Below are 22,993 nucleotides of genomic sequence, written 5' to 3' on the forward strand. Positions count from 1 at the left end.
CCCGGCCTGCCGAGGCTCCTTATCGCCGGCTCCTGGGGCCAGTCCCATGCTAGTCAGCGAGCCATCTGTGTGTGGACGTGCTCGTTGAGACTTCCCTTGCAAAGGAGGAAGGGGTCTTTGCCATGTCCGCTGGGGTGAGGTCCGTGAGCCCAGCACTTAGGCCTGTGTCCGTGGAGGGAGTTCCGTGGAAAAGTGCTTTAGTTTTTAAAAATTTAAGATGCCTTAGGAGACGCACATGCTAATCAAGTCTGAGAAGATAGTCTCTCTTGTGTGTGCCAGTGATACTTTCAAATTTTCACTTTTTTTTTTTTAACCTGAAGGATTCTGTTTCTCACAGTGTCGTCTATCTGTCAAGTGTGGTGTTTGGACAGAAATTTGGGTTTCTAGGTCCCAGCCCAGGCTCCTGCCTTAGAGCCTCTTGGGAGAGGATTATGAGTCTGTGTGACACCGCACACCCTTGGACTCTGACATGACAGGACCCCATGACTAGGGGACCAAGGACTGCTCTCTGGACAGAACATGGACTGGGGTGTGGGGGGTGATGTGGGCCAGGCCAGACCGCACGCCGGAAGCGTGGAGTGACGGAGACTTGATGGTAGTGTCTTCTGTGGCCGAACTGGAGTGTCTTTCCGCCCTTTACTTGGGTTCTCCCGTCAGTGCTCTGCTGTTTGGGTCACTGCCAGAGCCACAGTTCCATCTGCTCCTGGCTGCTCTGTGCGCAGGGAGACAGCTTCGAGAGTGCTAGGTTCTCATTAGCCAGGATCACCCCGTGGGCTGGCCCTTGCACACCTAGTATGACTTCCAGTCCAGGGTCGTCTCTGTCCTGCTGGGATGCCCGCATCCTCTGTTGCTGCTGTCACATTCATGTTCTCTGGCTGCCTCCTGCCTTCTGTCTCATTTCCAGACTGTCTGGCCCATCTCTGTCTTCCCTGAAGCCCCTCCAGCCGGCTGCTCATCGGTATTTGCTCTGAGCCCTGGTGGCCGCGCCCCACTCCCATCTGCCTCTATTCCTGCCACCGCCTGCGTTCACACTTGTGCAGAAGGCCAGGGGCAAGATGGGGAGGGCCAGTATTTGAAGAGGAGAAGGGCCGGGGTGGACTTGGAACGTGTGACTTCGTGGTAGGACTTGAGATGGCGGGAACTCCTGGACACTTGGGAGCTGAGTCAATGCTGGGACTGGTGCGGCCACTGAGGGACAGCCGAGCCCTGAACTGCCCACCGCACCACACGCCTTCCCCCGCAGAGGCAGCCGCCCTTGTGAGGTGTACACCGATCTTTCCTGTCTGGCTTTTCCTGTGCAGCAGGCTTGTTTGGCCTGGTCCCGTGGTGCACATCTGTCAGTTACACTGTTTCTGAGGCTCGTCCACGTGGATGTGCACAATGCGGTTGATCTCTCGTCACTGGTGTGCAGGACTCCCCTCGGGAACCTGCCACTGTGTATTTTGGTTACTTTGGAGGGCCAGTGGGGTTGTTTCTAGGTGGGGGCAACTCCGTGGAGATTGTGGGACGGACATAGCTTGTGGTATCTTTGTGCAGGAATTTACCCCTTGAGGTCAGGTGAGAACAGAGCTGATGGCTGGAGAGCCACCGAGGGGCAGAAAATGACTTTTCAGGTGGGATAGGTGTGGTGTCAGGCTCCGGGGAAGGGCCCAGAGAGAAACGGGGTTTGCAGGCGTAAGAGAGAGGGGGTAACCGGTAGGACGAGACCCGGAGGGGGCAGAAGGGGAGGCTGCTGACAGTGAAAACCATGCGGGAAGCCTCTGGAGAGCAGGAGGGTGAGAGAGAGGCTTTCACCTGCCTTTTCTCTCGGTTACATTTGAAACGCGGACAGCTCTGGGCTGGGGACAGCTGCCGTGCCTGGGTGCCTGTGCCCGTGTCCTGTGCTCTGCTCCCACCGTGAACACATTCTCTGTCTGCTTCTCGCAGTGTGAACTGCTGGTGCTCACGGGCGCCCGAGGGGAGGCCGGCTCCATGCTGCTGTCCCTGTTCTGGGCCGTCCAGGGCAGCCTGCTCTCCTGGTGCTTCCTGCAGCTGAAGAGCGCCGACCCTGCGGCCAGAGGCCGTGCCGCCGACCTGCTGGAGCAGTGTGAGTGCCGGCCGCGCCGTCCCAACCCCGCCAGAGCACAGGGCTGCTTCGGCCTTGCCGCTCTCTTCGGAGCCTCGTGCGCGGAGTGCCCAGAGGGTTTTCTCCCCCGGGTGGCAGATTAGTCTGTCTCTGGGTGGTGGTTCCTTCCTCATCTAGGGTTCTATGGCCTGTCTTTTTGCCCAGAGTGCTGTGAGTGTGTGGTGTGCCCAGCGCTCCCGCCGTGGGGCCCTCCGTCACGCGGCGCTCTGAGGTGACACCACACTGTACAGCAGAGCCGGTCATCCGTGCTTTCGTCGAGGCACCCAAACGGGAGAGGCTTGAACTTGTGAAGTCTCAGGTGTATGGGACCACTGCTGTGGTCTTTGCACACCACAAAAATGCTCTTGTTCGTGTCCCAGAAACCCGCAATGATGTGACCTTCCCCAGGTTCTGAGAAATACGCGTGTGGCACGTGGACTCCCAGCAGTGTGACAGGACTGCTGATGGGGCCCAGGGCTGGCTCCTGCGGCTCAGCCCGAGGCCTGGCCTCCTGAGACGGGCTCGTTGTGAGCAGAGTGAGACTTCAGCTGAGATCCACCTCATCCCAAAGTAGCAAAGACCGAAATCTGCCTTTCAGAGCGATCCTTGCCTGAGATCTGCACTGCCTTTCCTCCCAGAGGAAAACATACCATGGCACTCGGTGGCCTTTTGATGTGGAATTCTTGTCACCGCACCTGCGACCCTCTCCAGCTTTGTCCTTCATGACAACCAAGCAAGGGACGTGGGTCCCGCACACGATACTAACTGCTGTCTCTGTTTCGGCAGATGTGAGGCAGTTTCTGGCAAGCATGAGAGTGATTTTGGAATCCCTCTTGTCACAGCACAGTGGAAAAACCATCGTAGAAAAGTTATGTAACTCGGTGTTTTCGATGGCAGCTCGTCAACTGGTAAGACACAGTGAGAGTCTTTGGAAAGGGGGTTTTGTAAGCTGCAGCCCCAGCAGAGTCCGAGGAGGGTGCTGAGGGCCTCGTCGATCTCCTTCAGGTCATCTTCCTGCTGGACTTCTGTGCGTTGGACGTCCCCCACTGCACGCTGCTGCGTGAGTTCAGCACGCTGACGGGCCTGCTGAGGTGGCTCTGCGCCGACCCAGAAGGGCCGCTTGATAAGGTAACCGGGGCGGGTGCCGGCGCTCGTGCTGCAGCCTCTGAGAGTGCCGGGACCGCCAGGGGGACCCGCCTCCAAAGGCCTCCCCACCACGTGGTATCAGTGGTTCGCGGATGAGGGTGCGTGGCGGCCTGGGGACTGGGCATGGCCCACACGGCCAGGAGGCTGCATGCAGGCCGTCCGCTCTCACAGCCCAGAGCTTGTGTAGAACCCGGTAGGCGAATGACCAGATTGGAGTCCGGAAGAGACACAACGTGTCTAAAGGCAGATTCAAAGGTTGGGTGTTTAACAGAATTTTCTCCCTGTTTAACTTTATGGGACACAGAGATTTGCGCTTTCTTCTTTGAGTCCTGGAACAACTCTTTGGGAGTAGAAAGGGCATACGTTATAAAGCTTATTTTAAAGGTGAAAAAGCAAAGACTAAAAATGGAGAGAGATGAGAGGATGGGCTCAGATTTGCCGAGGTCCCAAATTCAGTGTTTTTTTCTCACTGGAAATTCATGCGAGTAGTGACTTGCAGGAAAACAGGCTAATCTTATACTGAAAACGCACGTGTCCCCTGCTAAGGGCTAGACGCACACTGACCTGTCCGCAGGTGGAACGCGGGGCTCTCCGTAGCCCATGCGACCATGTGTGTCTGGTGCCTGGGCTGTCCATCTGGGGCCCGGATGCACAGCTTTCCGTGTGGCGGGACACAGAGTGACCGGCGCTTGCTTTCTTGACTCATTTGTGTGTGTAGCTCGATGCAGAGACGTGGCAGCAGGAGTGTCCCGTGGTGTTACATACCTGGACAAAGGAGTCTGCCCACAACTATGAAAACAACTGCCATGAGGTATCTGTCTTCGTGAGCCCGGGGGCTACCTACTTTGAGGTGGAGTTTGATGAGCGGTGTGAGACGGAGAAAAGGTAAGACTCCGTGGTTCTCCTAAGCGACAGCGGGTTAAAAAGAGAGAAGGAGAGTGATGGAGATTATGCCTTCCCAGGTATGATTATCTGGAATTTACCGACGCCAGAGGAGGAAAAACACGCTATGACACCAAGGTTGGCACTGAGAAGTGGCCCAAGGTGAGTGGTGCTGCCAGAAGGAGTGACGTGCACGCTTCTGCTCCGATTCCTTCCTGGCCAGCCCCTGGGGGTCTGGAAGGGAAGCACTTCCCCTGCACCTCTGTGAAAGGAAGGGCTCTGCAGAGCTGGCAGTGACAGCCGGCCACCTGTCCTGTAGATCGGGGTGCTTCAGCACCCAGCCTGCCCATCGGTTGATGGGTCATTTCTAGCTGCTTGGGCGCTGCAGAGACTGGACGGCCCGGGAGGTCTCCTGACTCACAGTCTGGTTCTTCACAGCACAGTTTGCCACCCCCTGGCTTCTGTCACATTGTCTGGTGTGTGTGGGGCTGGGGGTCCAGGAAGGCCCAGAGCCTGTGGTGAAACCCGGCAGTGCCCACCAGAGGACTGCGTGGTCTCTGGGGCAGGCGAAGTGCTGCTTCCCCCCATTGGCGTGCTCTCTGGTGGTCTCAGTGGGGAGCACGAGCACTGTTTCTGGATGAGCAGGCGGTGGGCAGACGGGCGTCCGTGGTCTAGAAACCAACCACCGTTGCTTCTTCACGCGGTGCAGTCGTGGACTTTGTGTTTCAGCCGCCCCTCCAGTCACCTGGGCAGGCATGGTGAGACCGGAGGGCGAGGACAGACACCGATGTTGGATGCAAGTGTCTGAGTCTTGAAGAATGTTTGCCCCAAAGGGGTATTTTCTCAACCGTGTTTGACCTCGTGGCTTTTGTGCTTGTGTCTAGAAAGTGACCTTTAAGGCCGGCCCCCGGCTGCAGTTCCTCTTCCACTCCGACAGCAGCAACAATGAGTGGGGCTACAAGTTCACCGTCACCGCTTTCGGCCTGCCCGACGTGGCCGTGTCCTGGGCGCTGGACTTGCAGCTGCTCGTTTCCCGGCTAATGGGACGCCTGGCCGCCCAGTGCATGGCGCTCAAGTCCGTGCACCGTGAGTCCCTTGTGCGTCGGCTCCACACGAGGGCGGGTGCGGTGTGACGGCGTCTGTCCTTGCCGGCCTGCAGACCACACCAGGCCGTGGCCGGGGCCCGCTCGGTGCCGGGCCATCAGGTGCTTCGATGTGGACTTAGGAGCATGTCCCAGTGGGTCTGAGGATGCCTGGGCTGGAGAGCAGCCTCGGTGGCTTCTTCTTGTTTGTGAAACTTGGAAGGCAGAAATAGAGTGAATTAGCCGTGTCTCCTTTAACTGCGTGAATATTTATGTTACATGCAGGAACGCGGACTTTGTCTTAAAGGGATTTTTTCAACTTAGTTATTAAATGCATCGAAGGAACAGTTATTAAATGCATCGAAGGAACGAGAATTACAGAATAAAACCTCCTAGTATGCTTTATTTCTGTTTCCTTTCCTGAGTTTTTCTGACCATAAAAGGAAACATCATAGAAGTTACATGATGGAGAAAGATGAAGGAGAAAAGTCATTCCTAGTTCTAACGCCCAGAGAGAACTGTTACTAACATGCTAACGTATTCCCGTCTAGACTTTTTCTCATGTCTGTTCATAAACACACCTGGCTGGGTATTTAATTCTTTTTTTTTTTTTTTCAAACTTAAGTTTGCAAATTGTGAACATTTCCCCCATTAGACGCTTGGCCTCGGTCTCCAGTTCTTCCCTGGCCGTGGTCTCAGCTCACTTTGCCTCCTGCCCTGGCAGGTCCAGAGGTGCCTGCGAGCAAGGCTGCCCGTGGCAGGGCCGCGCCCCAGGGTGCCCTTGTGGTGGGGGTGCATCCGGGGTGCATGTCCATCACGAAGCACAGCTCCATGTTGGGAAATGGGGGTGGGTCCCCGGCATGTCCTTAGAACACCCCCGTGGTCTAAACCTTCTCTCGGCCAGCCCCCAGACTCTTGTTGTCGCGGGGGAGACACAGCGCTCTCACCAGCCTCCTTCTCTTTCCAGAGTTCGGGAGCGACTTGGTGGTGCCTCCCGCAAAAATGGCGTCGGTCCTGAACTCCCCGCTGTGGAAACCTGTCTTCAGGCATCAGCTGAGTCCAGAGTTGGGATTAGCAGCGAGCTGGCCCACTCCCCTGCACCAGGATAGTAAGGAGGTATTTACTTGTGGCGTCTTTCTCCAGGGAACGGAGTGTTTGCTGATAGCTGCTGCTTCCGCTTTGAGCCCTGGTGTCGGTGTCCTCACCTCCGCTCAGCCATTAGCGGCCCGACGGCAGGGGCCATCCCTTGTTCACGTGGTGTCCACTCCGAGGGCCCCAGGGACCGGCAAGTCATGTGGTCGGTGCTCGGGAACTCTGGCTGAGTCCCTGCACGAGCCGGTGGATTGTATCTCTGCAGCCGCTGAGTCAGATGTCCGAGTCTGTGCTCCGTCGAAGAGCGGCCCGTTACCTGGGCTTGCGACTCCCGAGCTGGGCACGTCTGCCCGTTGTCTCTCACCGTTCCCTTTGCCTCCGTTTCTGCTCTGGTGCTCTACCTCCCTCCCTTGCCTACTTCACGGAGTGGGTCGCTGAGAATCCTGGGGCTCTTCCTCGGCCTTCCCCGACCTCCGTTATACCGGGCTCCTTCAGAGCCTGTCTTCCACCGGCTCCCTGACAGCCCGCTGTCCTCTCCGACCTCCAGCTGAGGCCCTGCCTCCTCGGTGGGCCTTGCCTGTTCTTCCTCCCCTACAGTGGAGGAGTTTTGGCTTTCTCCCCGTCCCCACAGCCCACCAAGACCGTCCTGTCTTCTCCCTTTGGCTGTCACATCTGTGTACAACCTCCCCAAACCTCAGTCCATAGTCCTGGTGCTTCTCCAGGCTCCACTCCTGTGTCCGCGTCCTTCCGTTAGGTGGTTCCTTGTCAGTGTCCCAGCTCCACTCGGGGGAGGACGTGCCCCACCCCTGGCTGCTCGCTGCTGTACTGTCATTCTTGTTTCCCTTGGCACAGAGCCATGGCTCCCCATCTTGCTCTCACATCCCTCACCCGGTCCACCACCAGCCCCGGGGATTGTCCTGGGGTGTTCAGCTCCTCCCACCTCCTCCATCTACATCTTTCTCTAGGCCCTCATCCTGCACGCGCCCTGGCACACTGGGACCTACCAGGGTTTTTGTTTTTTTTAAAAGATTTTATTTATGTATTTATTTATTAGAGAGAGAGAGAGAGTGCGTGCACAAGCAGGCAGAGTGGCAGGCAGAGGCAGAAAGAGAAGCAGGCTCCCTGCTCAGCAGAGAGCCCAATGCGGGACTCGATCCCAGGACCCTGGGATCCTGAACAGAGCCGAAGGCAGTGGCTTAACCCACTGAGCCACGCAGGTGTCCCTACCAGGGTTTTTTAGCCACTGAATTACCTTGTTATTCCATGGCCAGACACCATTATTGGCTCCTGTTGCCCACAGGGTGGGGTCCAGGCTCCTCATCGGGCCGGGCAAGGCTCTATCTGGGCTCCTCTCATGGCACGTCTCTGCCCCTTGGCCGCTCCCCAGCTGTGACTTCACGTCTGCTGGCAGTTTTGTTCCTCAGGGGCCGGAGGAGTCTTCAGGGTCCAGTCCAGAGCCCACACCCTCCAGGAGGCTTCTCTTCTCACCCCAGCCTGTCGGGAGCTCTCCTGGGGGCTCTCAGCACTGGGTGCCCCTTCCTGGCATTTGGCACTCGATCACCTTTCCGTCTGTGGTGGCGCTCGTGTTTTTAAAGCCTGGTTTTTAAAGCTGTGTCTCTGTCTGGTTTGCGCAGTTGTATGAAGCTTCCTTCTGTCCTACTTTGTTCTGGTCGGTGTTGGGTGGACTTGGTCTTGTGAAGGGCTGCGTTCAACACGATGTGTTCTTGTTGTTTTGTTCCAGGTCAAGAATATCCCCGACGATCCCTGCCACCACTTTCTTCTTGAGTTTGCACAGTCAGACCCTGCCCAGAACTTCTGTGGGCCATTTTCAGAACTTTTCAAAGGATTCATACAGGCATGTAGAAAACAGGCCCCAAAGACAGATATAGTTGCTGGTTCCACTATTGATCAAGCTGTGAACGCCACCTTTGCTGCTCTGGTGTGTCGTACTCCAGGCTTGTATGAGAAGCTGCAGAAATATGGTAACTTATATTACAGGGAATATTTCTGATCTGAAGGCCAGTTGCTAAGCTTTAAGAAAGCCTATCTTACGGGAACATTTCTAAGCATTTTGAAGTACAAACATGTTTCTACAACTGTAGACCTGCTCTGGTTAAGTCCCATTCTGCCAGTCAGAAGATCCGTGACCCGTTTATAGTTAGACAACTGTCATGTGTACAAGTAGCCTTGAGTTTCCTAATCAGCAGGCCACTTCTTTCTCCAAAATCCTCGTGGAAAACTGCCAAGAAGTTTAAGGGAAGGAGGCCCTAACTTGCGTTATAGTCCCGGGCAAGAACCTGAAGTTGAGTGGCTTCAGGTTCGTCAGACAAGCTCTCTGCACGTTTGTCCCCTTATCCGTAAACTCGGGAGTCGGGAGCTCCAACATCCTGAGAAATGCTGGTCAGACCCCGAGTTGTGTGGGTAATTCAGGGTGCTGATGGCCAAGGAGGGAAATGTATTCACTCTTGTCTTTAGACTCAACGCATTTGTAGCTTTTGGAGGCCTCCTGATTGGTTGCCTGCTCATTGCCATCTCTGTTCCTCGCTTCCCCCCCTCCACCGCATCCCCCCACCCCCCGCAGTGCGGGCTGCATCCTGTGAGTGTAGCCAGCAGCCTCCCGGACTGGGACCTGCGGGAGGGAGGGGCTCTCTCCCCCCATAATCTCTCAAGGGAAAAGCATTTCAGGCCCTCCGTAAAGAGGAGCTAGGCCTTTCCCCAGCACTTCAGCTGCGTGTGTGTTGCTTTCATGGTGCACATGAGCTGAGCAGGGACCGTGCTTCCCCCGGTAGAGCAGGCCCCGGAGGGCTGCTGCTCTCAGTCAGTCCTCCGAGGATGATCGCGGCTGTCCTATACGACCTGGTTCTTCAGACCTCACGGTGCAGGGTTTATTTCCTGATTCTAGAACATCTCCGTTAATCCTTCCTCAGTTCTTACTGTTTCCTTGAAGAAGCTGCTCAAATAAGTAGAACCTCCATTGGCAGTGGGTGGTTTGTGAAAACAGGTGTCCTGTGGAAGACTATCTCTGCTGGGGGGTGGGGGACCAGGTGACCTGCCAAGTTTTAAAAAAATCCAGTATGTTTTCGTAATCAAATGGTAATAAGAGAGCTGGACAGTCTTGTTTACCTGTGGGAACTCTCAGTAGATGAAAGGCTCGAACTAAAAGCTGAGAAACGGAGTTTCTGGCTGACGGCAGGCTCCCCAGCTCCTTTTCAGATGGTGCTCAGAGAGCACGTCCCTGATTTCAGGAGAGGCACAGTCTGATGGGAACTAGAAACACTCCCCTGATACAGGTCACTTCTGGAACAACTTTGCCCTGGGTTGGAGGTACAGCTGGTTTCTGTTCTCTGGGCGCTGTTCCTGGGTCCTGCTGGGCAGGGGAGCTCCTTGAAGGGCCGGCCTTGTCTTGCTCAACTGCTCATCTTTGTCTAAAAAACGGCCCGCCTTTTTGCATTAGAGATACGTGGGTGGAGTTTTTCAACTGGGTCGTGAGCTGCCTCAGGGCAGAGCCAGGTCTGTGGTTCTCTACGGTGTTCCCAGTGCCAGAGGAGCCCAGTGATGCAGCCCGCGTGTGCCCCGAGCCCTCGGCTGCCTGCCAGCTCCGGGACAGCCCCTCGCTGTTCTGGTCTGTGATCCTCTGGTTCTTACAAGCCAAGAAAGGAGCAGCCTCCTAGGTCTTTCTTTGAAGCAGACAACTTCGTTGTGATTTTTCTAATTATGAAAATCTTATCCGTTCATGTGGAAACTTACAAAGTACAGGAAACCTTAAAATATCAGTTATAATCTCACCAGTTCAAGAAGACATCTGTTAACATTTTTCCGTGTATCTCTCTGGTCCTTTTATCTAGGCATATTCATATGGCATATGTATCTGTGTATGTGTCATATATGTCATGTATGTACACAGATTTCTAATAAGTATAGTGTTGTTAAGTAGGTAATTTTGTACTTATACTGTTTCAAAACCCTTTTTTTTTACTTAATTTATACCGTGAACTTTTTTCATCTTAGTAGTTATTTTTACTTACTTTTAATACTTTTTATTTTACTTTTAATATTTTTGGTATTTTACTTTTATATGTTTTAAATATTTTACTCAATTTAATAGTATGTCCATTTCAGATGTTGTTCACTTAAAAAAATGACTTTGTGGTAACACTGAGAACCCACTACTGGTGTTTATGGGTTAATGGCCCGCCCCTCCCCCACACCCACTTACCCACAAGGTCTGAGCATCAGGAGAAAGACCTTTCTCTGTGTGAGGACAGTTAGAAGCTACTTTGTGCTTAACGCTGCAGTACCGAATTGAGTTGACTGAGTATAATCTCGTCGTCTCTCCTTTCCCCAGTAAAAAGTGGGGGCAGCACAGCCCTGAGTGAGGAGTTTGCCCAGGTCTATTGCTTGGCAGACGGCATTCGAATATGGATGGTAAGATTTTCTTTGCATGTGGTTTGTATGTGCTGTGAATTTTCCCACTGATGAAGTTCTAGATTATAGGTGAGGTTCAGTGGGGTGAGGTCCGGAACCAATGACCAGGAAAGGATTTTTGAGATATCTTTGGTGCAGAATGGTGGTTTATTAAATCACGGGGACAGGACCCGTGGGCAGGAAGAGCTGCTGCCCTGGGGTTGTGAGGGTGGCAGTTCTGTACCATGGGGGTGGGGGTAGGTAAGGAAAGGGAGGTTTCAGTGCGACTTCCATATGCTAAAGAGGACCTTCAAGATACCAGAGACCTTGCCAATGCCAAGGTGGTTCTGCCCTCCAGCAAGGAACTAACATTAAGATGGGTGGGAGATTCCAAGAATGTCACCTATGTCCCACCCAGGAGTGGGGGGCTGTTGCAATGTGTCAGCCTTTTGTTTTGTCCTCAGCCAGCCTTCTCTTCCTTGTCACTACCATGGGGTCACGCAGTTAAGGGAAGCAGCTCTCCAGTCCGTTTGTTTTTACTAAAGTTCAGTGACATGAAAATCGCTAAAATAATGTAGAATCCTTCAAGTCCTTGTGTGGTGAGTGCTGAGAGTGTCCATGAGCCCCAAACAGCCTCAGTAACCCCAGGACCACTCCGTGGGGCCTCTTGGTCTGGGCGGCCACTGATGGCCGTAGATGGCGGCGAGGCCGCGCTTCACAGGGAGGCTTCCCGCACTGGAGAACGGTGGTTCCCTGGCGTCGTGTGTGGCAGCAATGTCTGTGAGTGGGAAGACGGGCAGTGAGACTGAGAGCGGGAGACCAGCCGGTTCTTTGATGAACATGGCAGCTGCCCCTGGGCATAGAGTGGGCAGGTTCTGTGGCTGGTGTGAGTGGTCCGTAGTGTGGTGGGCTCCAGGACCCTTCCCATGTTCCTGGCTTGGGGACTTGCTGGGCCATGGAAGCCTGAGCCAGACTGGGGAGAATGGCCTGGAGTTGGGAGTGGGCAGTGGGGTGGCGGTGAATTTGTTCTGGGACATGCTGAGCGTGGGGACACACAGGTCGCTTGAGACACTGAGTTGGATGAGTTGGAGGAGTCCGTGAACCTCAAACCATCTAGCACGCATGTCAGACAAAGATGCAGGTAGCTTCAGATCACTGGTGCCGGGATTTGTCTAATGCATGAGATTACCCAGGAACCAGAGGGGCTTGGCCAGGCTCCACAGCAGTTAGAACGTAGTGATGCCCGTGACATGCCGGATAGGTAGATGGAAACAAAATGAACAGATCCTCTCCAGAGAAACTAAAAGGTGTTGTCTTCTGGATGGTGCGAGGAGGGTTGCGACAGTGTGCTGCGGGAAACCAAGGCAGTAGTAGTGGCGTAAGAAAATGAGTGATAAAGTCGCTACCATATGCGCTCGAGGGGAAGGATTGGACAGTTGACCTGTTTCTGGTTTAGTGTAGGACAGACTGCCGACGGCTGGACAACGTGCCAGCCTCTCTCCCAGATGTGGCCGTCTGCCTCGTGTGTCAGCACCGTGGCCTGCGCTGGCCCTCGGGGCACCATTCTCTGCCTGGCCGGTTCAGCATCACTTAGAAGCATCCCTGCCCAGGGTAGCACCGAGATCGAGTTTTGGTCCAACTTGTGCAGGAACCTGGGTGTGTAGCCTTAGCAAGCCCTTCACTTCTGTAGCCTGCACTGCCTTGTCTGTGCTGGGCCGACTTCGGGCAAGGGCCCCCCGCTCCAGTGCTGTACATTCTGCTTGAAGAGTTTGTTTCTTTATTTGAGAGAGAGAGAGGGAGGGAGCACGTGCATGCACAAGCACGGGGGCAGGGGAGGAGCAGAGGAAAAGTGGACTCGTGCTGAGCACGGAGCCTGATGCAGCTCATGGGACCCTAAGAACACGACCTGAGTGGAAATCAAGAGTTGGATGCTTAACCAACTGAGCCAGCCGTGTGCCCCACGACTCTTAAAGTAGTGGGATCAGGGGTACGCCGCCCGCCCAAAGAGCGCACAGTTGAAGAGAAGGCAGTGCTGCGGATATACCGTTAGCTTCCAAGCGTGGGTTGCTTCTGGGACCAACAGAAACAGCTGTGCCCTCCAGAGTCGGACGACGATGGTGCGGTTGTCTGTGGTGGCGTGCTGGGTGCGTGTGATATAGCTTGGTGCGGCTGCCTCTGCAGCCCTGCCTGGACGCTCTAACCGTGTGGCTCGCACTGTCCCCGCAGCTGGAGATGAAGCAGAAGTCCCTGATGACGCTGGGGGATGAGGCAGAAGGAAGGCACGGGTCGGAAGCTGCTGAGGTGAACCCCGAAGGCCTGGGTGAGTGTGCTCAGCCTTCTGCGGACACGTGCTGGGAAGCTGGAGACCCGTCTGCGAGATGATTGTGCTTATTTATTTGAGCGAGAGAAAGTGGGCGAGCGAAAGAGAGAAGGAGTAGGGGGAGAGGCAAAGGCAGAGGGAGAGGCAGACTCCTCGCTGAGCAGGGAGCCCTGCGCGGGGCTCAATCCCAGGACCCTGGGACCATGACCCGAGCCGAAGGCAGATGCTTCACCGACTGAGCCACCCAGGTGCCCTTTTTAATTTTTTTAAAAGATTATTATATATATATATATATATATTTTTTTTTTATATATATATATATATATATATATATTTTTTTTTTTTTAAGAGGGAGTGAGAGAGAATGAGAGAGCATAAGAACAGGGTGAAGGGCAGGGGGAGATGTATGTCACTTTATTAATGGAGGTATTTCTTGTTCTAAATTGTAGAGTTTAATTCTCCAAAAGTAAATAAGTTGAATTTTGACTTTTTTCCCATTCCCTTCTTTGCTTTCTGCATTCAGCAAAAGAGTGTATTCAGAAGAGTCTCCTGTTACTAAGATTTTTGCCCGTGGGAGTGAGTTCAAAGGAAAGCTGTGACGGGCTGGTGGCTGCAGATGACACAGATCACCTCCAGCCACGGGACAGGCGTCCGAGGACGAGCTCTGTGGTCGAGGAGCATTTCCAGGCTTCCGTGTCACCCGTGGAAGTGGGCACCCCTGCTGCGGGCGACGGGGGTCCTGGCTCGGATGTGCCGCCGAAGCTGCCACCCAGCAGCGGGCCCACTGCCGACCTGTCCTCTGCCGCCCCCGAAGAGCCCTCGTCACCTTCCGCCCCCGCCCGGCGGCCTCCCTTCGCCCGAGGACGACTCCGGCTGCTCTCCTTCCGATCCGTGGAGGAGGCCAGGCCAGCGCCCACAGTGAAGGAGAAGTACCCCGTGCTGAAGGACGTGCTGGACTTCGTCAAGGACCAGTCCCTCTCCCACGACAGGTGAGCCGCCACCCCTCCCGGGGCCCAGGCCAGGCTGGGCTCCTGCGTATGCCGCAGGGAGCGAGGAGGACCTGGGGGGCAGACCACGATCTGTGTCAGCGCATGCCAGACAAAACTGGGTGACTATGCTTGCCTTTTAAAGAAGCATTTTGTTACTGAAGATTTGTACATTATTGGATCTCAATAATATACGTGAAGATTTAAAAAAAAAGGAGCATTGGTTTCGGTAGCCGTCATTTATAAATGTTTCTCATATTAATCCTGGGAGACACTTAGGATTTGAGATTTTCTGACGAAATTGTCAGCGGGCCTGCATCTCTGGAAGGATTGCATGTCTTCATGATTTCCTGCTTTGAGAATTAAAGCTTTGTCTCTGCGGGGCAGTAAAAATACCAGAGTTCCTTTCTAACTAGTGAGTGTGTGAGTGTGGGGGGTCGGGCTTCGGGTCGGGCTACGAGCTGGCTGAGCGGGGGCCGACAGGGCCCAGACCTCCTCCGGACCGGCGCTCGTCACCCTCTTGCTGCTCGTGCTCTCTCGCTGCCCCTGACTCGACCTCTGTCTTCAGCGTTGTGAAGGTTCTTGCCTTAAGGAAGGCCCAGGCGCAGAGTGTCCTCGAGGTCCTGAGGATCATTCAGTACTGCTCGGAGTCTCTCGGACAGCCCCACTGCTTCCACCCACCATATGTGCTCTTCCTGCTGGAGCTGCTGACCTGCCAGAAGGAGTTTACCAAGTGAGTAACCCGCCCTGCACCCACGTGCAAGGAAGACAGGCACAGGTCGCTTTAAGGAAATCCAAGTCATCTTTCATTAGTAACTGTTATTTCCGGGTGGGATATAAATTCTTGTTTTTGGTCAGTCCTCTCGCCCTAAGGAGAAATGGGTTCTTTCTGTAGTAAGCGATACCAGAAACCTGTTTATTCCTCCTGGTGAGTTTATCAGCTTTTTTTTTTACCAGGGAGGACTGTGTTCCCTGTGTCCCCACGCCCGCCCGCTGGCTTCCGGAAGCTGTGAGCTTGATTGGATTTTCGTTCACAGTGAGGACATTAATCTGAGTACCTCACAAGGTGGTTCCGGCAGCCAGTCAGCCGCTGTTGCCCGAGTGTTGGCGCCAGGCCCCGATCTAGGAGATGGGTGTGCAGCTGTGGACGAGGCAGACAAGAGTCTTCTTCTAATGGTGCTTTTATCCTTTCTTTCATTTTAAGATTTTATTTTTTGAGAGAAAGAGAGTGTGCGTGTGCACACACAAGTTGGGGAGCAGCAGGCAGAGGCAGAGGGAGAAGCAGACTCCTTCACCGAGCGGAGAGCCTGATGGGGGGCCCTATCCCAGGACCTGGGGATCCTAACCTGAGCTGAAAGCAGACACTTAACGCGCTGAGCCCCCCCAGGCTCCCCTGCTGGAGCTTGTATTGTGTTGAGGAAAGACAGATGATAAAGGAGATGCGTCCATTCCTCCGTCTGCTTACTGTATCCATCCCAGGCACGACGGCTTCATGCACAGTGATGTAGTCTGGGGGTCAGGGAATGGCACTGAGAAGTCAGCCTGCGAACCAGGAGATGAGTGGCCAGTGAGCTCAGAGGGAGGCCCACTGAAGGCCGAAGGAACAGCGCAGAGGCCCTAGGGTGAGGGCTTGGCCCCAGGAACAGTGCGAAGACTGGTGTGCCTCAGTCAGGGGGACAGCAGGAGAGCAGCAGAGGAAGTGATTCGGGGCTCAGAGGATGCCAGGCTTTGTAGGGCAGGGTTTCAGGTGTTCGGATTTGGTACTGAGCTGTAGGTGGGAGAACCCTGGGGAGTCCCAGGCCCAGGAGGAGCACACTGTCTTTTACATTTATGCAAGTCACATCTGGCCACTCCGGGGGAAAGTGTGGACGGACACAGAGCAGTCAGGAGACAGTGCCGCTGGCTGGGTGGGAGGCGGCAGGCTCCGGAGCCTGCAGTGGTCCTGGAGATGGAGAGAAGGGAGGGCACTCGGGATCTGCTCTGGAGACAGAGCTGCTGGGACGCACCCGTGGATGGGGTGTGGAGAATGAGCAGAAGGGACCGCAGTGGGGGAGCTGCTGGGTCTTGGCTCCGCAGTTGGTGGATCGTGGTGGATTTTACTGAGGGGAAGAGAACGGAAGAAACAGACAGGTGAGAAATCAGACGTTGCTTTGGCGTCTTAAGTTTGACCTGCTTTTCTCACATCCAAGTAAAGGTACCCAGGGCGTCAGGGTAAGGGTCTGAGGTTCTAGAAAGAAGCCAGGGCTGGGGCTAGAGTAGGGATGCTGTCAGCACGTTGACTGTGTTTGCAGCCATGAGACTGGATGACCAAGAAGCATGCAGAGACAGACAAGAACGGGCTCGGGACTGAGCCCGAGGGGCACCTCTTCATTCAGAGCTCAGGCAGAGGAGGAGGGGTCAGCTAAGGAGGTTGAGCAGGAGAGGCCATCCAGAGGGAAACCCAGGGCATCATGGGGTCTTCGAAGCCAAGAGAAGAATGTGTCCGTTGCGTCCGATGCTGATGTGGGGCCACAGAAGCCCATGCTGGATTTGTCTGGGAGCCGAAAGCCTGGCTGGACTGGGTTGAAAGGAAAATTGGGTGGGGGGGTCCAAGGTAGGGAGAGACCACAACCATTTCAAGAACCTTGGCCTTAAAGGGGAGCAGAGGAAAAGGCAGAATTGCCAGGGACATGGGCTCCGCTAAGGGTTTTAGGATAAGGCGCTGGCGTGTTTCATACGCTGGCAGGCCGGTGTCCTTCCGGATCACACTGGACGCAGGAGGAGAGGGTCCGTCACACGGCAGGGGCCGCCGCAGAGGGTCGGTTTGGGCAGAGTCAGGGAGGTCGTGCGAGAGCCATGTGGTGCTGATGGACGTGCGGGCCGGTCGGGTGGTGCCGGGACGGGGACGCTGTGGTCTTTCTGTCCTCGTCCTCAGCCGGGCACGAGGGTTAGGGGAAGCTGTGGCAGTTTGAGGAGAGGCACGAGGGGTTGAAATCGTAGTGCGAGGCGAGAAGGCCGGTCTGACTGGCCGTTCAAGTGTAGCTCGGAGCCTCGTGGTCCCGAGCGGAGAGCGGCGCTCGTCAGCCTGATGTGCAGTGCCCCCGCTATGCTGCACTGTTCTGAGGGCGCTGCAAGCTCTCTCAGGCCAGTCTGCGGAGGGAGAGGCGGCGGGGAGTTGGTGGTCGCCCGGGTGAGAGGATGGTGAGGGCTGCGGGGTCTCAGCGGGGCTGCCGCGTGTGAGGCAGCCTCATGGGTTGGGGCTCCTGGGGGTGGAGGCCACTGCTATGGGGTCGGGGGTAGAGCAGGCTGCTCTCGAGTCCGGGTCTCTGGAGTCCTGCCGTCCCTGTGGCGATGAGCTCAGAGGAGTGCCCCTCCGGCTGGAGGGACTGTGGCAGGGACACTGGGGAGTCGTTCCCGCGGACCCTGAAGGCTCCCAGGGCATAAGGGTCGAGGTGGAAAGGGCCGCGGGCTTGGTGCTGGGGTCATCGGTTGGGGGGGCAGGGCCAAGGGGCCTGCCTGAGGTGAGCAGCGAAGGTCCTGGGGCGGCCTGGATGAGCGACGGAGGAGGAACGCTCGCCTGCCTGCACCCTGGCCCCGGCGGGTGACTCCTCGACTCCTTGCTGCCGTGCGGTCGCCCCCCTAGCCCCGGGCTCGCGACGCGTTCGTCCGTGGTGCGCTTGGTGCAGGGAGGGCGTCCGGACTGTGTGGGTGCTGCCGGCCGGCAGAGATGTGACCCTGCTCCCCTCTGTGTGCAGCTACTTCGCGCACTTGGAGGGCTGCGGCGCGCGCCTGCACAAGGAGGTTCGCGACACTTACTACCAGTTCGTCCTGCTGCTGGTCGAGGCGGTGAAAGGGTTTCGCAGCATAAACGACAGGTACTGTACCGCGTTAGCGCGTCTCGAGAACACGTGCGCTCCATGTTTGCTGACTTTGGAAGTGCACGTCCAGGGTGAGAGTGTGGACACCCATGGTGAGAGGGCGAGCGGTGATCCGGACGTCGCTCCCCAGCACCGGTTGCACACGCGGACTGACTCAGACACGTCCCAGCCCTTTTCCTGTGTGCTCTGTCCTTTCTCAAGTGGGTGGTTCCTGCTTTGTGTAAGCACAGATGACCTGTCCTTTTCAGCTTCTGGCGCATTGTGCGCACCTTTAAGACGGGTGTGAAGCCGTTCCCCAGCGCCATCCCGTGCAGCCAATTTGGGCAGGAGCCTGAAATCAGGCGGTCTCCTTCTCTGTCTGCGCCGAAGGAATGACCTGTGCTAATTAGGGGCCGGCTGCTTACCAGACATGATTTTAACGCTCTTTGACCATAAAGTGTCCTGTGGCAGGTGTGGCGGAACCTCGCGTTGTGCTTCCGGGACTCTTGCCCTCGGAGGAGGGCTTGTGTGGAGTGTGCACTCACCTGGAGACACACTGGATTCCCACTTGCCTTCTGAGTCATCCCGTCTGGGGACGGCGACTTTGGTAACGCTCAGCTTCCTGGGGTCCTTAGGTCCTTGCTGCCTGCCTTGTCCTGTGTGCAGACGGCCCTGCTGCATTTTCTGGATATGGGCTGGGAACCCGGCGATCTCGCCTTCTTTGTGGACATTCAGTTGCCGCATCTTCTCATGAAGATGTCACAAGAAAATATAAGCGTCCACGATAGTGTGATCAGGTAAGAACCCAGTCCCGCACCCCGCAGTGCCTGGAGCAGAGGGGTTCAGGGCCCGGATGCTGGCGTTAGCCTCCCCGTAGTGCATCCCAGCTCTGCCATAGCCCAGCCGGAGGACCTTGGGCTGCTCATTTGAGCCCACTGTGCCTCCGTTTCCTCCTTCTTAGGCCTGGAGGACAGTAATGGGTACCTATCTCCTCAGATTGTTGTGAAGGGTAAATGAGTTGTGTTTCTCAGCATTGGTAACAGTGCCTGGTGCATGGAAGTGTGTGGAGGTGGTGGTGGTGGTCGTGGGATCGTGAGGACGAGGATCCTCAACATTTTTGGAGACCCTAGTCTACCTTGCTGAATCAGAGAATCCTTTTTTTATTTTTTGGTTCTCTGTATATGGGGTTTTAGCCATTGTAATCTCTTGCACGTTATAAGGACTTAAGATATGAGAAAAACCAGCATGTGGGTTTTCTTTCCTTTCCACTTGAAATGCGTGTCTCTCCACCCTGCTCAAGTCCACTGGTGTGCATAGAGAAGAAAGAATGAGACGGGGGAAGGAAGGCATGGGGAGAGAACCAGAAGTTAGTGACTTAGTGTTGGCACAGGCTTCACTTTCTCAGACATTCTGGGCATCCTGGAAGCGGAGCTAGACCTGCACCTGTCTTCTTATGTCCCAGATGCTGGCATCGCCCTCTGTGCGCGGACACAGCCACGGTGGGTGTGTGAGCCTGCGCCTGGGCCCAGTAGTCCTGGAGGATCCCTCCAGCCACCCCTTGTTCCTCAGCGCCCAGCCCAGAGCTGAGTGCAAGGAGGCCTGGCGGCAGTCTGTCGGGGGACGTAGGAGTCAACAAGTGTGTATTTGTTGGTTGGTAAATAGTTTGCATTTGTGGTTGAGCAGATCCTTTCATATTTAAAATTCTGGTTGCTGCAATGAACTATGAACCAGAATCATGGGAATTCGTGACTTTGCATCTGAAAGGAGCCCCTGAGGTGATCTGTATGAAGCTATTTGGAATGAGACTGAGGGCCAGGGCTGAGTGGGGGGGGGGATCCGGGCTGAAGAGCAGCTGGTGGGAGAGCCAGTCTCTGGGGCCCCTGGCTCCCTGGCGTGCTGGGACCGCCTGTCACTGAGGTTCACTAGGATGCGTGGATGTGGGGGAATTACACCCCGTAGGTACAGCCTTTCAGCCTCTAGTTCCTCAGCCATTGTAGTCTGCTCTGGAAAGGGCGTCTCCCTCTTAATGGATCGTTCTGCCAGCAGCCCCACAGATCCTCTGCACCAAACGCACATCCTCCCCCCAGAGGTTCGGAAATGTTCCATCTGTGAGACCCGTAGGGCATAGAGCGTGTTACCCAGCTCTCCCTAGATTATTGGGAGAGGTGCTCTTTTCTCTCTTTGTGTCCTCCTTTCAGCCAGTGGAGTGAAGACGACGAGCTTGCTGATGCCAAGCAGAATTCAGAATGGATGGACGAGTGTCAGGATGGCATGTTTGAGGCCTGGTATGAAAAAATAGCCCAGGAAGAGCCGGAGAAGCAGAGGAAAGTAAGCCCTCTCAGTGGGGTGATCGGAAGTGACTGGGAGTGTGGAGAGGAGCGACTGCGGGGGGGATGTCAGTGGGCTGTGTCCCGGGGAGCTCCGGTGGCTGTGCGCAGCCTGGAAGGCAGCTATCTCCGACTCTGCTCTGGAGACCGGGGTAGGGGGTGAGGGGCCTGAACCCCGTACTGGCCGGACTCTGAGCGCGCGGCTCCCTCCTGTAGAGTGGGACTCTCTGAGTGTGGGCTTATGGCGCTGAAATGGGACAGGAGGCGCCGGCGTATTAATTTACGGTGAGAGAGAGAGTTGCCAAAGGCCCGGGCTCCGGCGTCCTCGGGCAGCACGCTCTCTCCCTGTAGGCGAGTAACGTGGAGCCCCGTGTTCATCCCAGGCTGCCTGCAGAGCACGGGAGCCGCCACGTGCACACACAGCCCGAGTCCCGTGGTTTAGACGCCCAGAGGCTCTGGGCAGATAGACTGCCATGTCCGTCCCCACACGAGGTGTTGCCCTGATACCACCATATGGTGCATCTCCTGCCTCAGAGTCATTCCTTTTGTTAGCATTGCATGCCTCCTGTGTGCCAGCGACTTGGCTCACGGAGCACCTCCATGGTGCTCGGGCGGGGCGTTTTCCTCTCTGGTGCGTTAGCATCTCCCCGGGGGCTGATGGGGCCTGTCCACTTGGTCGGTTACGGTCCCGCCGCTTACTGAGTCGTTGCCCATCTTCCGGGCTGTGTAGAGGACCTGTACCTAGGCCTGCCGCTACCTTCCATGAAGCTTGCTTGCTCAGGGCAGCACCCTTGCTGTCCCCCCAAAAGGTTTCCCCTTTAAGTGCCAGCGAAAACAGCGCTCTTGAGGCAGCGTCTCTGCGTCTTTGAGCGCTGCCCTGTCCGGCCGAGTGTCCGAGCTAGAGATCTGGGTGTTGCTCTCGAGCACTGCTTTCTGCGACCCTGCGTCTGCTCTGCGTCCACTCCGTCCCCAAGGTGCCACTCCTCTGCCTCCTTCGTGCCTCATGCCCGCCTTTCTCTGCCCTCTCACTCACAGTGCCGTGTCACTCTGAGCCCGTCGTGGGGCTGCTGTGACAGCCCCTCTCATGGCCGTCTCCCCAAATGTGGTCTTGCCTCCTTCAGTCCATTCTCCATCAGTAGCAGAGGAACTTTCTAGAATGCTCAGAGTGATCATGTGATCCAGTTTTCCCCTGCTCTGTGCTACCTTCTACACCCAGGACCTGAGTTACTGCCAGTCCTAGGGGCCACCGTCCTGGCCTCTCGTTGCCTCCTGTAGAACTTGCTATGGGTTTTGTCTGGTGTGCCCACTGCCCTTACCCTCCCCCAGTGGTGCCTGTCTGCCCTCAGGTCTCAACATGGAGTCACCTCCGGGACCTTTCTGACTGCTGCTGGTGCCTCGCAGGGTTTTCTCAGCCCCTGACTCGGTCCATCAGAGCAGCTGCCCCCTGCGTGGTCATTCGAGGGGATTCCCGTGTTGACACCGGGCGCCACCCTCTTCTCACCCTGGCCCAGGGCTGCGCGGAGTAGGTGGTGAAGTGTGAGGTGACTGATGGGTCGTGGCCACGTCGGAGTGTCTTGGCTAATGGCCTGCATTTCACCCTACAGATGCACATGTTCATTGCTCGCTACTGTGACCTGCTCAACGTGGACATCTCGTGTGATGGCTGTGACGAGATTGCGCCCTGGCACCGCTATCGATGTCTGCAATGCAGCGACATGGACCTCTGCAAGACCTGCTTCCTAGGTGCGCACCACGCCCAAGGAACCCCCGGGCCAGGCCCCGGGACCACGTCGTTTGTTTGCCTGCTGCTCGGGGAGGTACTGCCCGGGCTGCTCTCCGCCTGCTGCGGAGGAGTCCCAGGTACCCTCGCCCTGGTGTCTGACGTCCCTCCGCCCGCCACCCTGCTGGGCATGGGGACTCTGTGCACAAACGGGCGCCAAAGGGCCCTTTAGCTGAATTCCGGAGGGTGGTTCTCTCCAGGCCAGGCAGAGTGTACAAGGAGTCCGAGGCCCCACACAAAAGCAGACCTCGGAACTTCTGACCAATCTTGGTGTGTCGGTGCCGAGGTATGGCGGGTAGATAGTCATGAGCGGCTGAGTGCTGTGTGTGCGTGGCCCGGTCAGGAGAGATCCGGTGCCCATCTGGGCAGTGCCCCAGGACAAGGGTGTGCATGCTGAATTATGGAGGAGGGATGCGGAGTGTTCTAGAAAAGTTCGGGAGAGGTAACCATCGCCGTGGAGGGAAGCTGGGCGAAGAGGTGGGAGGCATGATGCAGATTGGTCCCTGAAGAAAGTCACAGCTGGGTGGTGTGAAAGCCATGCATCCCCTTCTAGCACGGAGCCCGTCCGCGGACGGAGGCGTGAGCATCGCTGGTGTGTCCAGGTCAAAGTGCTCAGGCCACCGGGGCCCACAGGTGGGCTCTGGGGCAGTTGGCTGAGGCCCTTGAGTGGACCTGTACACAGTGGGGTGGTGACATCCTCAGAGATCCGCTGCAAGAAGGAGGCTCTCACCTCGCAGGAGCTCCCTCAGGAGTTGGTCACAGCAGCGACCAGGTTCTCGGCAGCCGGAGCAGGAGTGGGCGGCAGGCGCGGAGCCCCATTGGGCTGGGACCACACGGGGCATGAGCACGGTTCCTCCCTCACGGGGTTGGAGGTAGTGGAGTCTGCTTTCCTCTGTGGTTCTGGAATGAAGACGTGAGAACAAAACCCTGGTCACTCCTCAGTGTTGGTTGAGAGGAACACACAGCAGATGCCTGATGTTTGTCAGAGTGCAGGTTGCGTGGGAAGCAGCTCATCAGTGGGCACGTGGACTTGT

At 56.1% G+C, this 22,993-nt stretch overlaps 1 protein-coding gene across 4 annotated transcripts in view; it reads left to right on the plus strand.

Moving 5' to 3' along the window:
* ZZEF1 (zinc finger ZZ-type and EF-hand domain containing 1) overlaps positions 1–22,993 on the plus strand; it is a 97,523-nt gene that overhangs the window by 46,120 nt on the left and 28,410 nt on the right. For all 4 annotated transcript variants that reach the window (XM_047709270.1, XM_047709271.1, XM_047709272.1 and 1 more), the window contains exons 19-34: positions 1,927–2,086; positions 2,891–3,012; positions 3,110–3,232; positions 3,969–4,135; positions 4,213–4,294; positions 5,017–5,218; positions 6,182–6,330; positions 8,048–8,288; positions 10,652–10,731; positions 12,937–13,030; positions 13,554–14,019; positions 14,585–14,749; positions 17,751–17,870; positions 18,488–18,649; positions 20,051–20,180; positions 21,784–21,922. In XM_047709270.1, coding sequence (XP_047565226.1) covers positions 1,927–2,086; positions 2,891–3,012; positions 3,110–3,232; positions 3,969–4,135; positions 4,213–4,294; positions 5,017–5,218; positions 6,182–6,330; positions 8,048–8,288; positions 10,652–10,731; positions 12,937–13,030; positions 13,554–14,019; positions 14,585–14,749; positions 17,751–17,870; positions 18,488–18,649; positions 20,051–20,180; positions 21,784–21,922 — 2,602 coding nt within the window. The remainder of the gene's footprint in view (positions 1–1,926; positions 2,087–2,890; positions 3,013–3,109; positions 3,233–3,968; positions 4,136–4,212; positions 4,295–5,016; positions 5,219–6,181; positions 6,331–8,047; positions 8,289–10,651; positions 10,732–12,936; positions 13,031–13,553; positions 14,020–14,584; positions 14,750–17,750; positions 17,871–18,487; positions 18,650–20,050; positions 20,181–21,783; positions 21,923–22,993) is intronic.

This window comes from Lutra lutra, chromosome 16 (genome assembly GCF_902655055.1).
Source record: "Lutra lutra chromosome 16, mLutLut1.2, whole genome shotgun sequence".
NCBI classification, from domain to species: domain Eukaryota; kingdom Metazoa; phylum Chordata; class Mammalia; order Carnivora; family Mustelidae; genus Lutra; species Lutra lutra.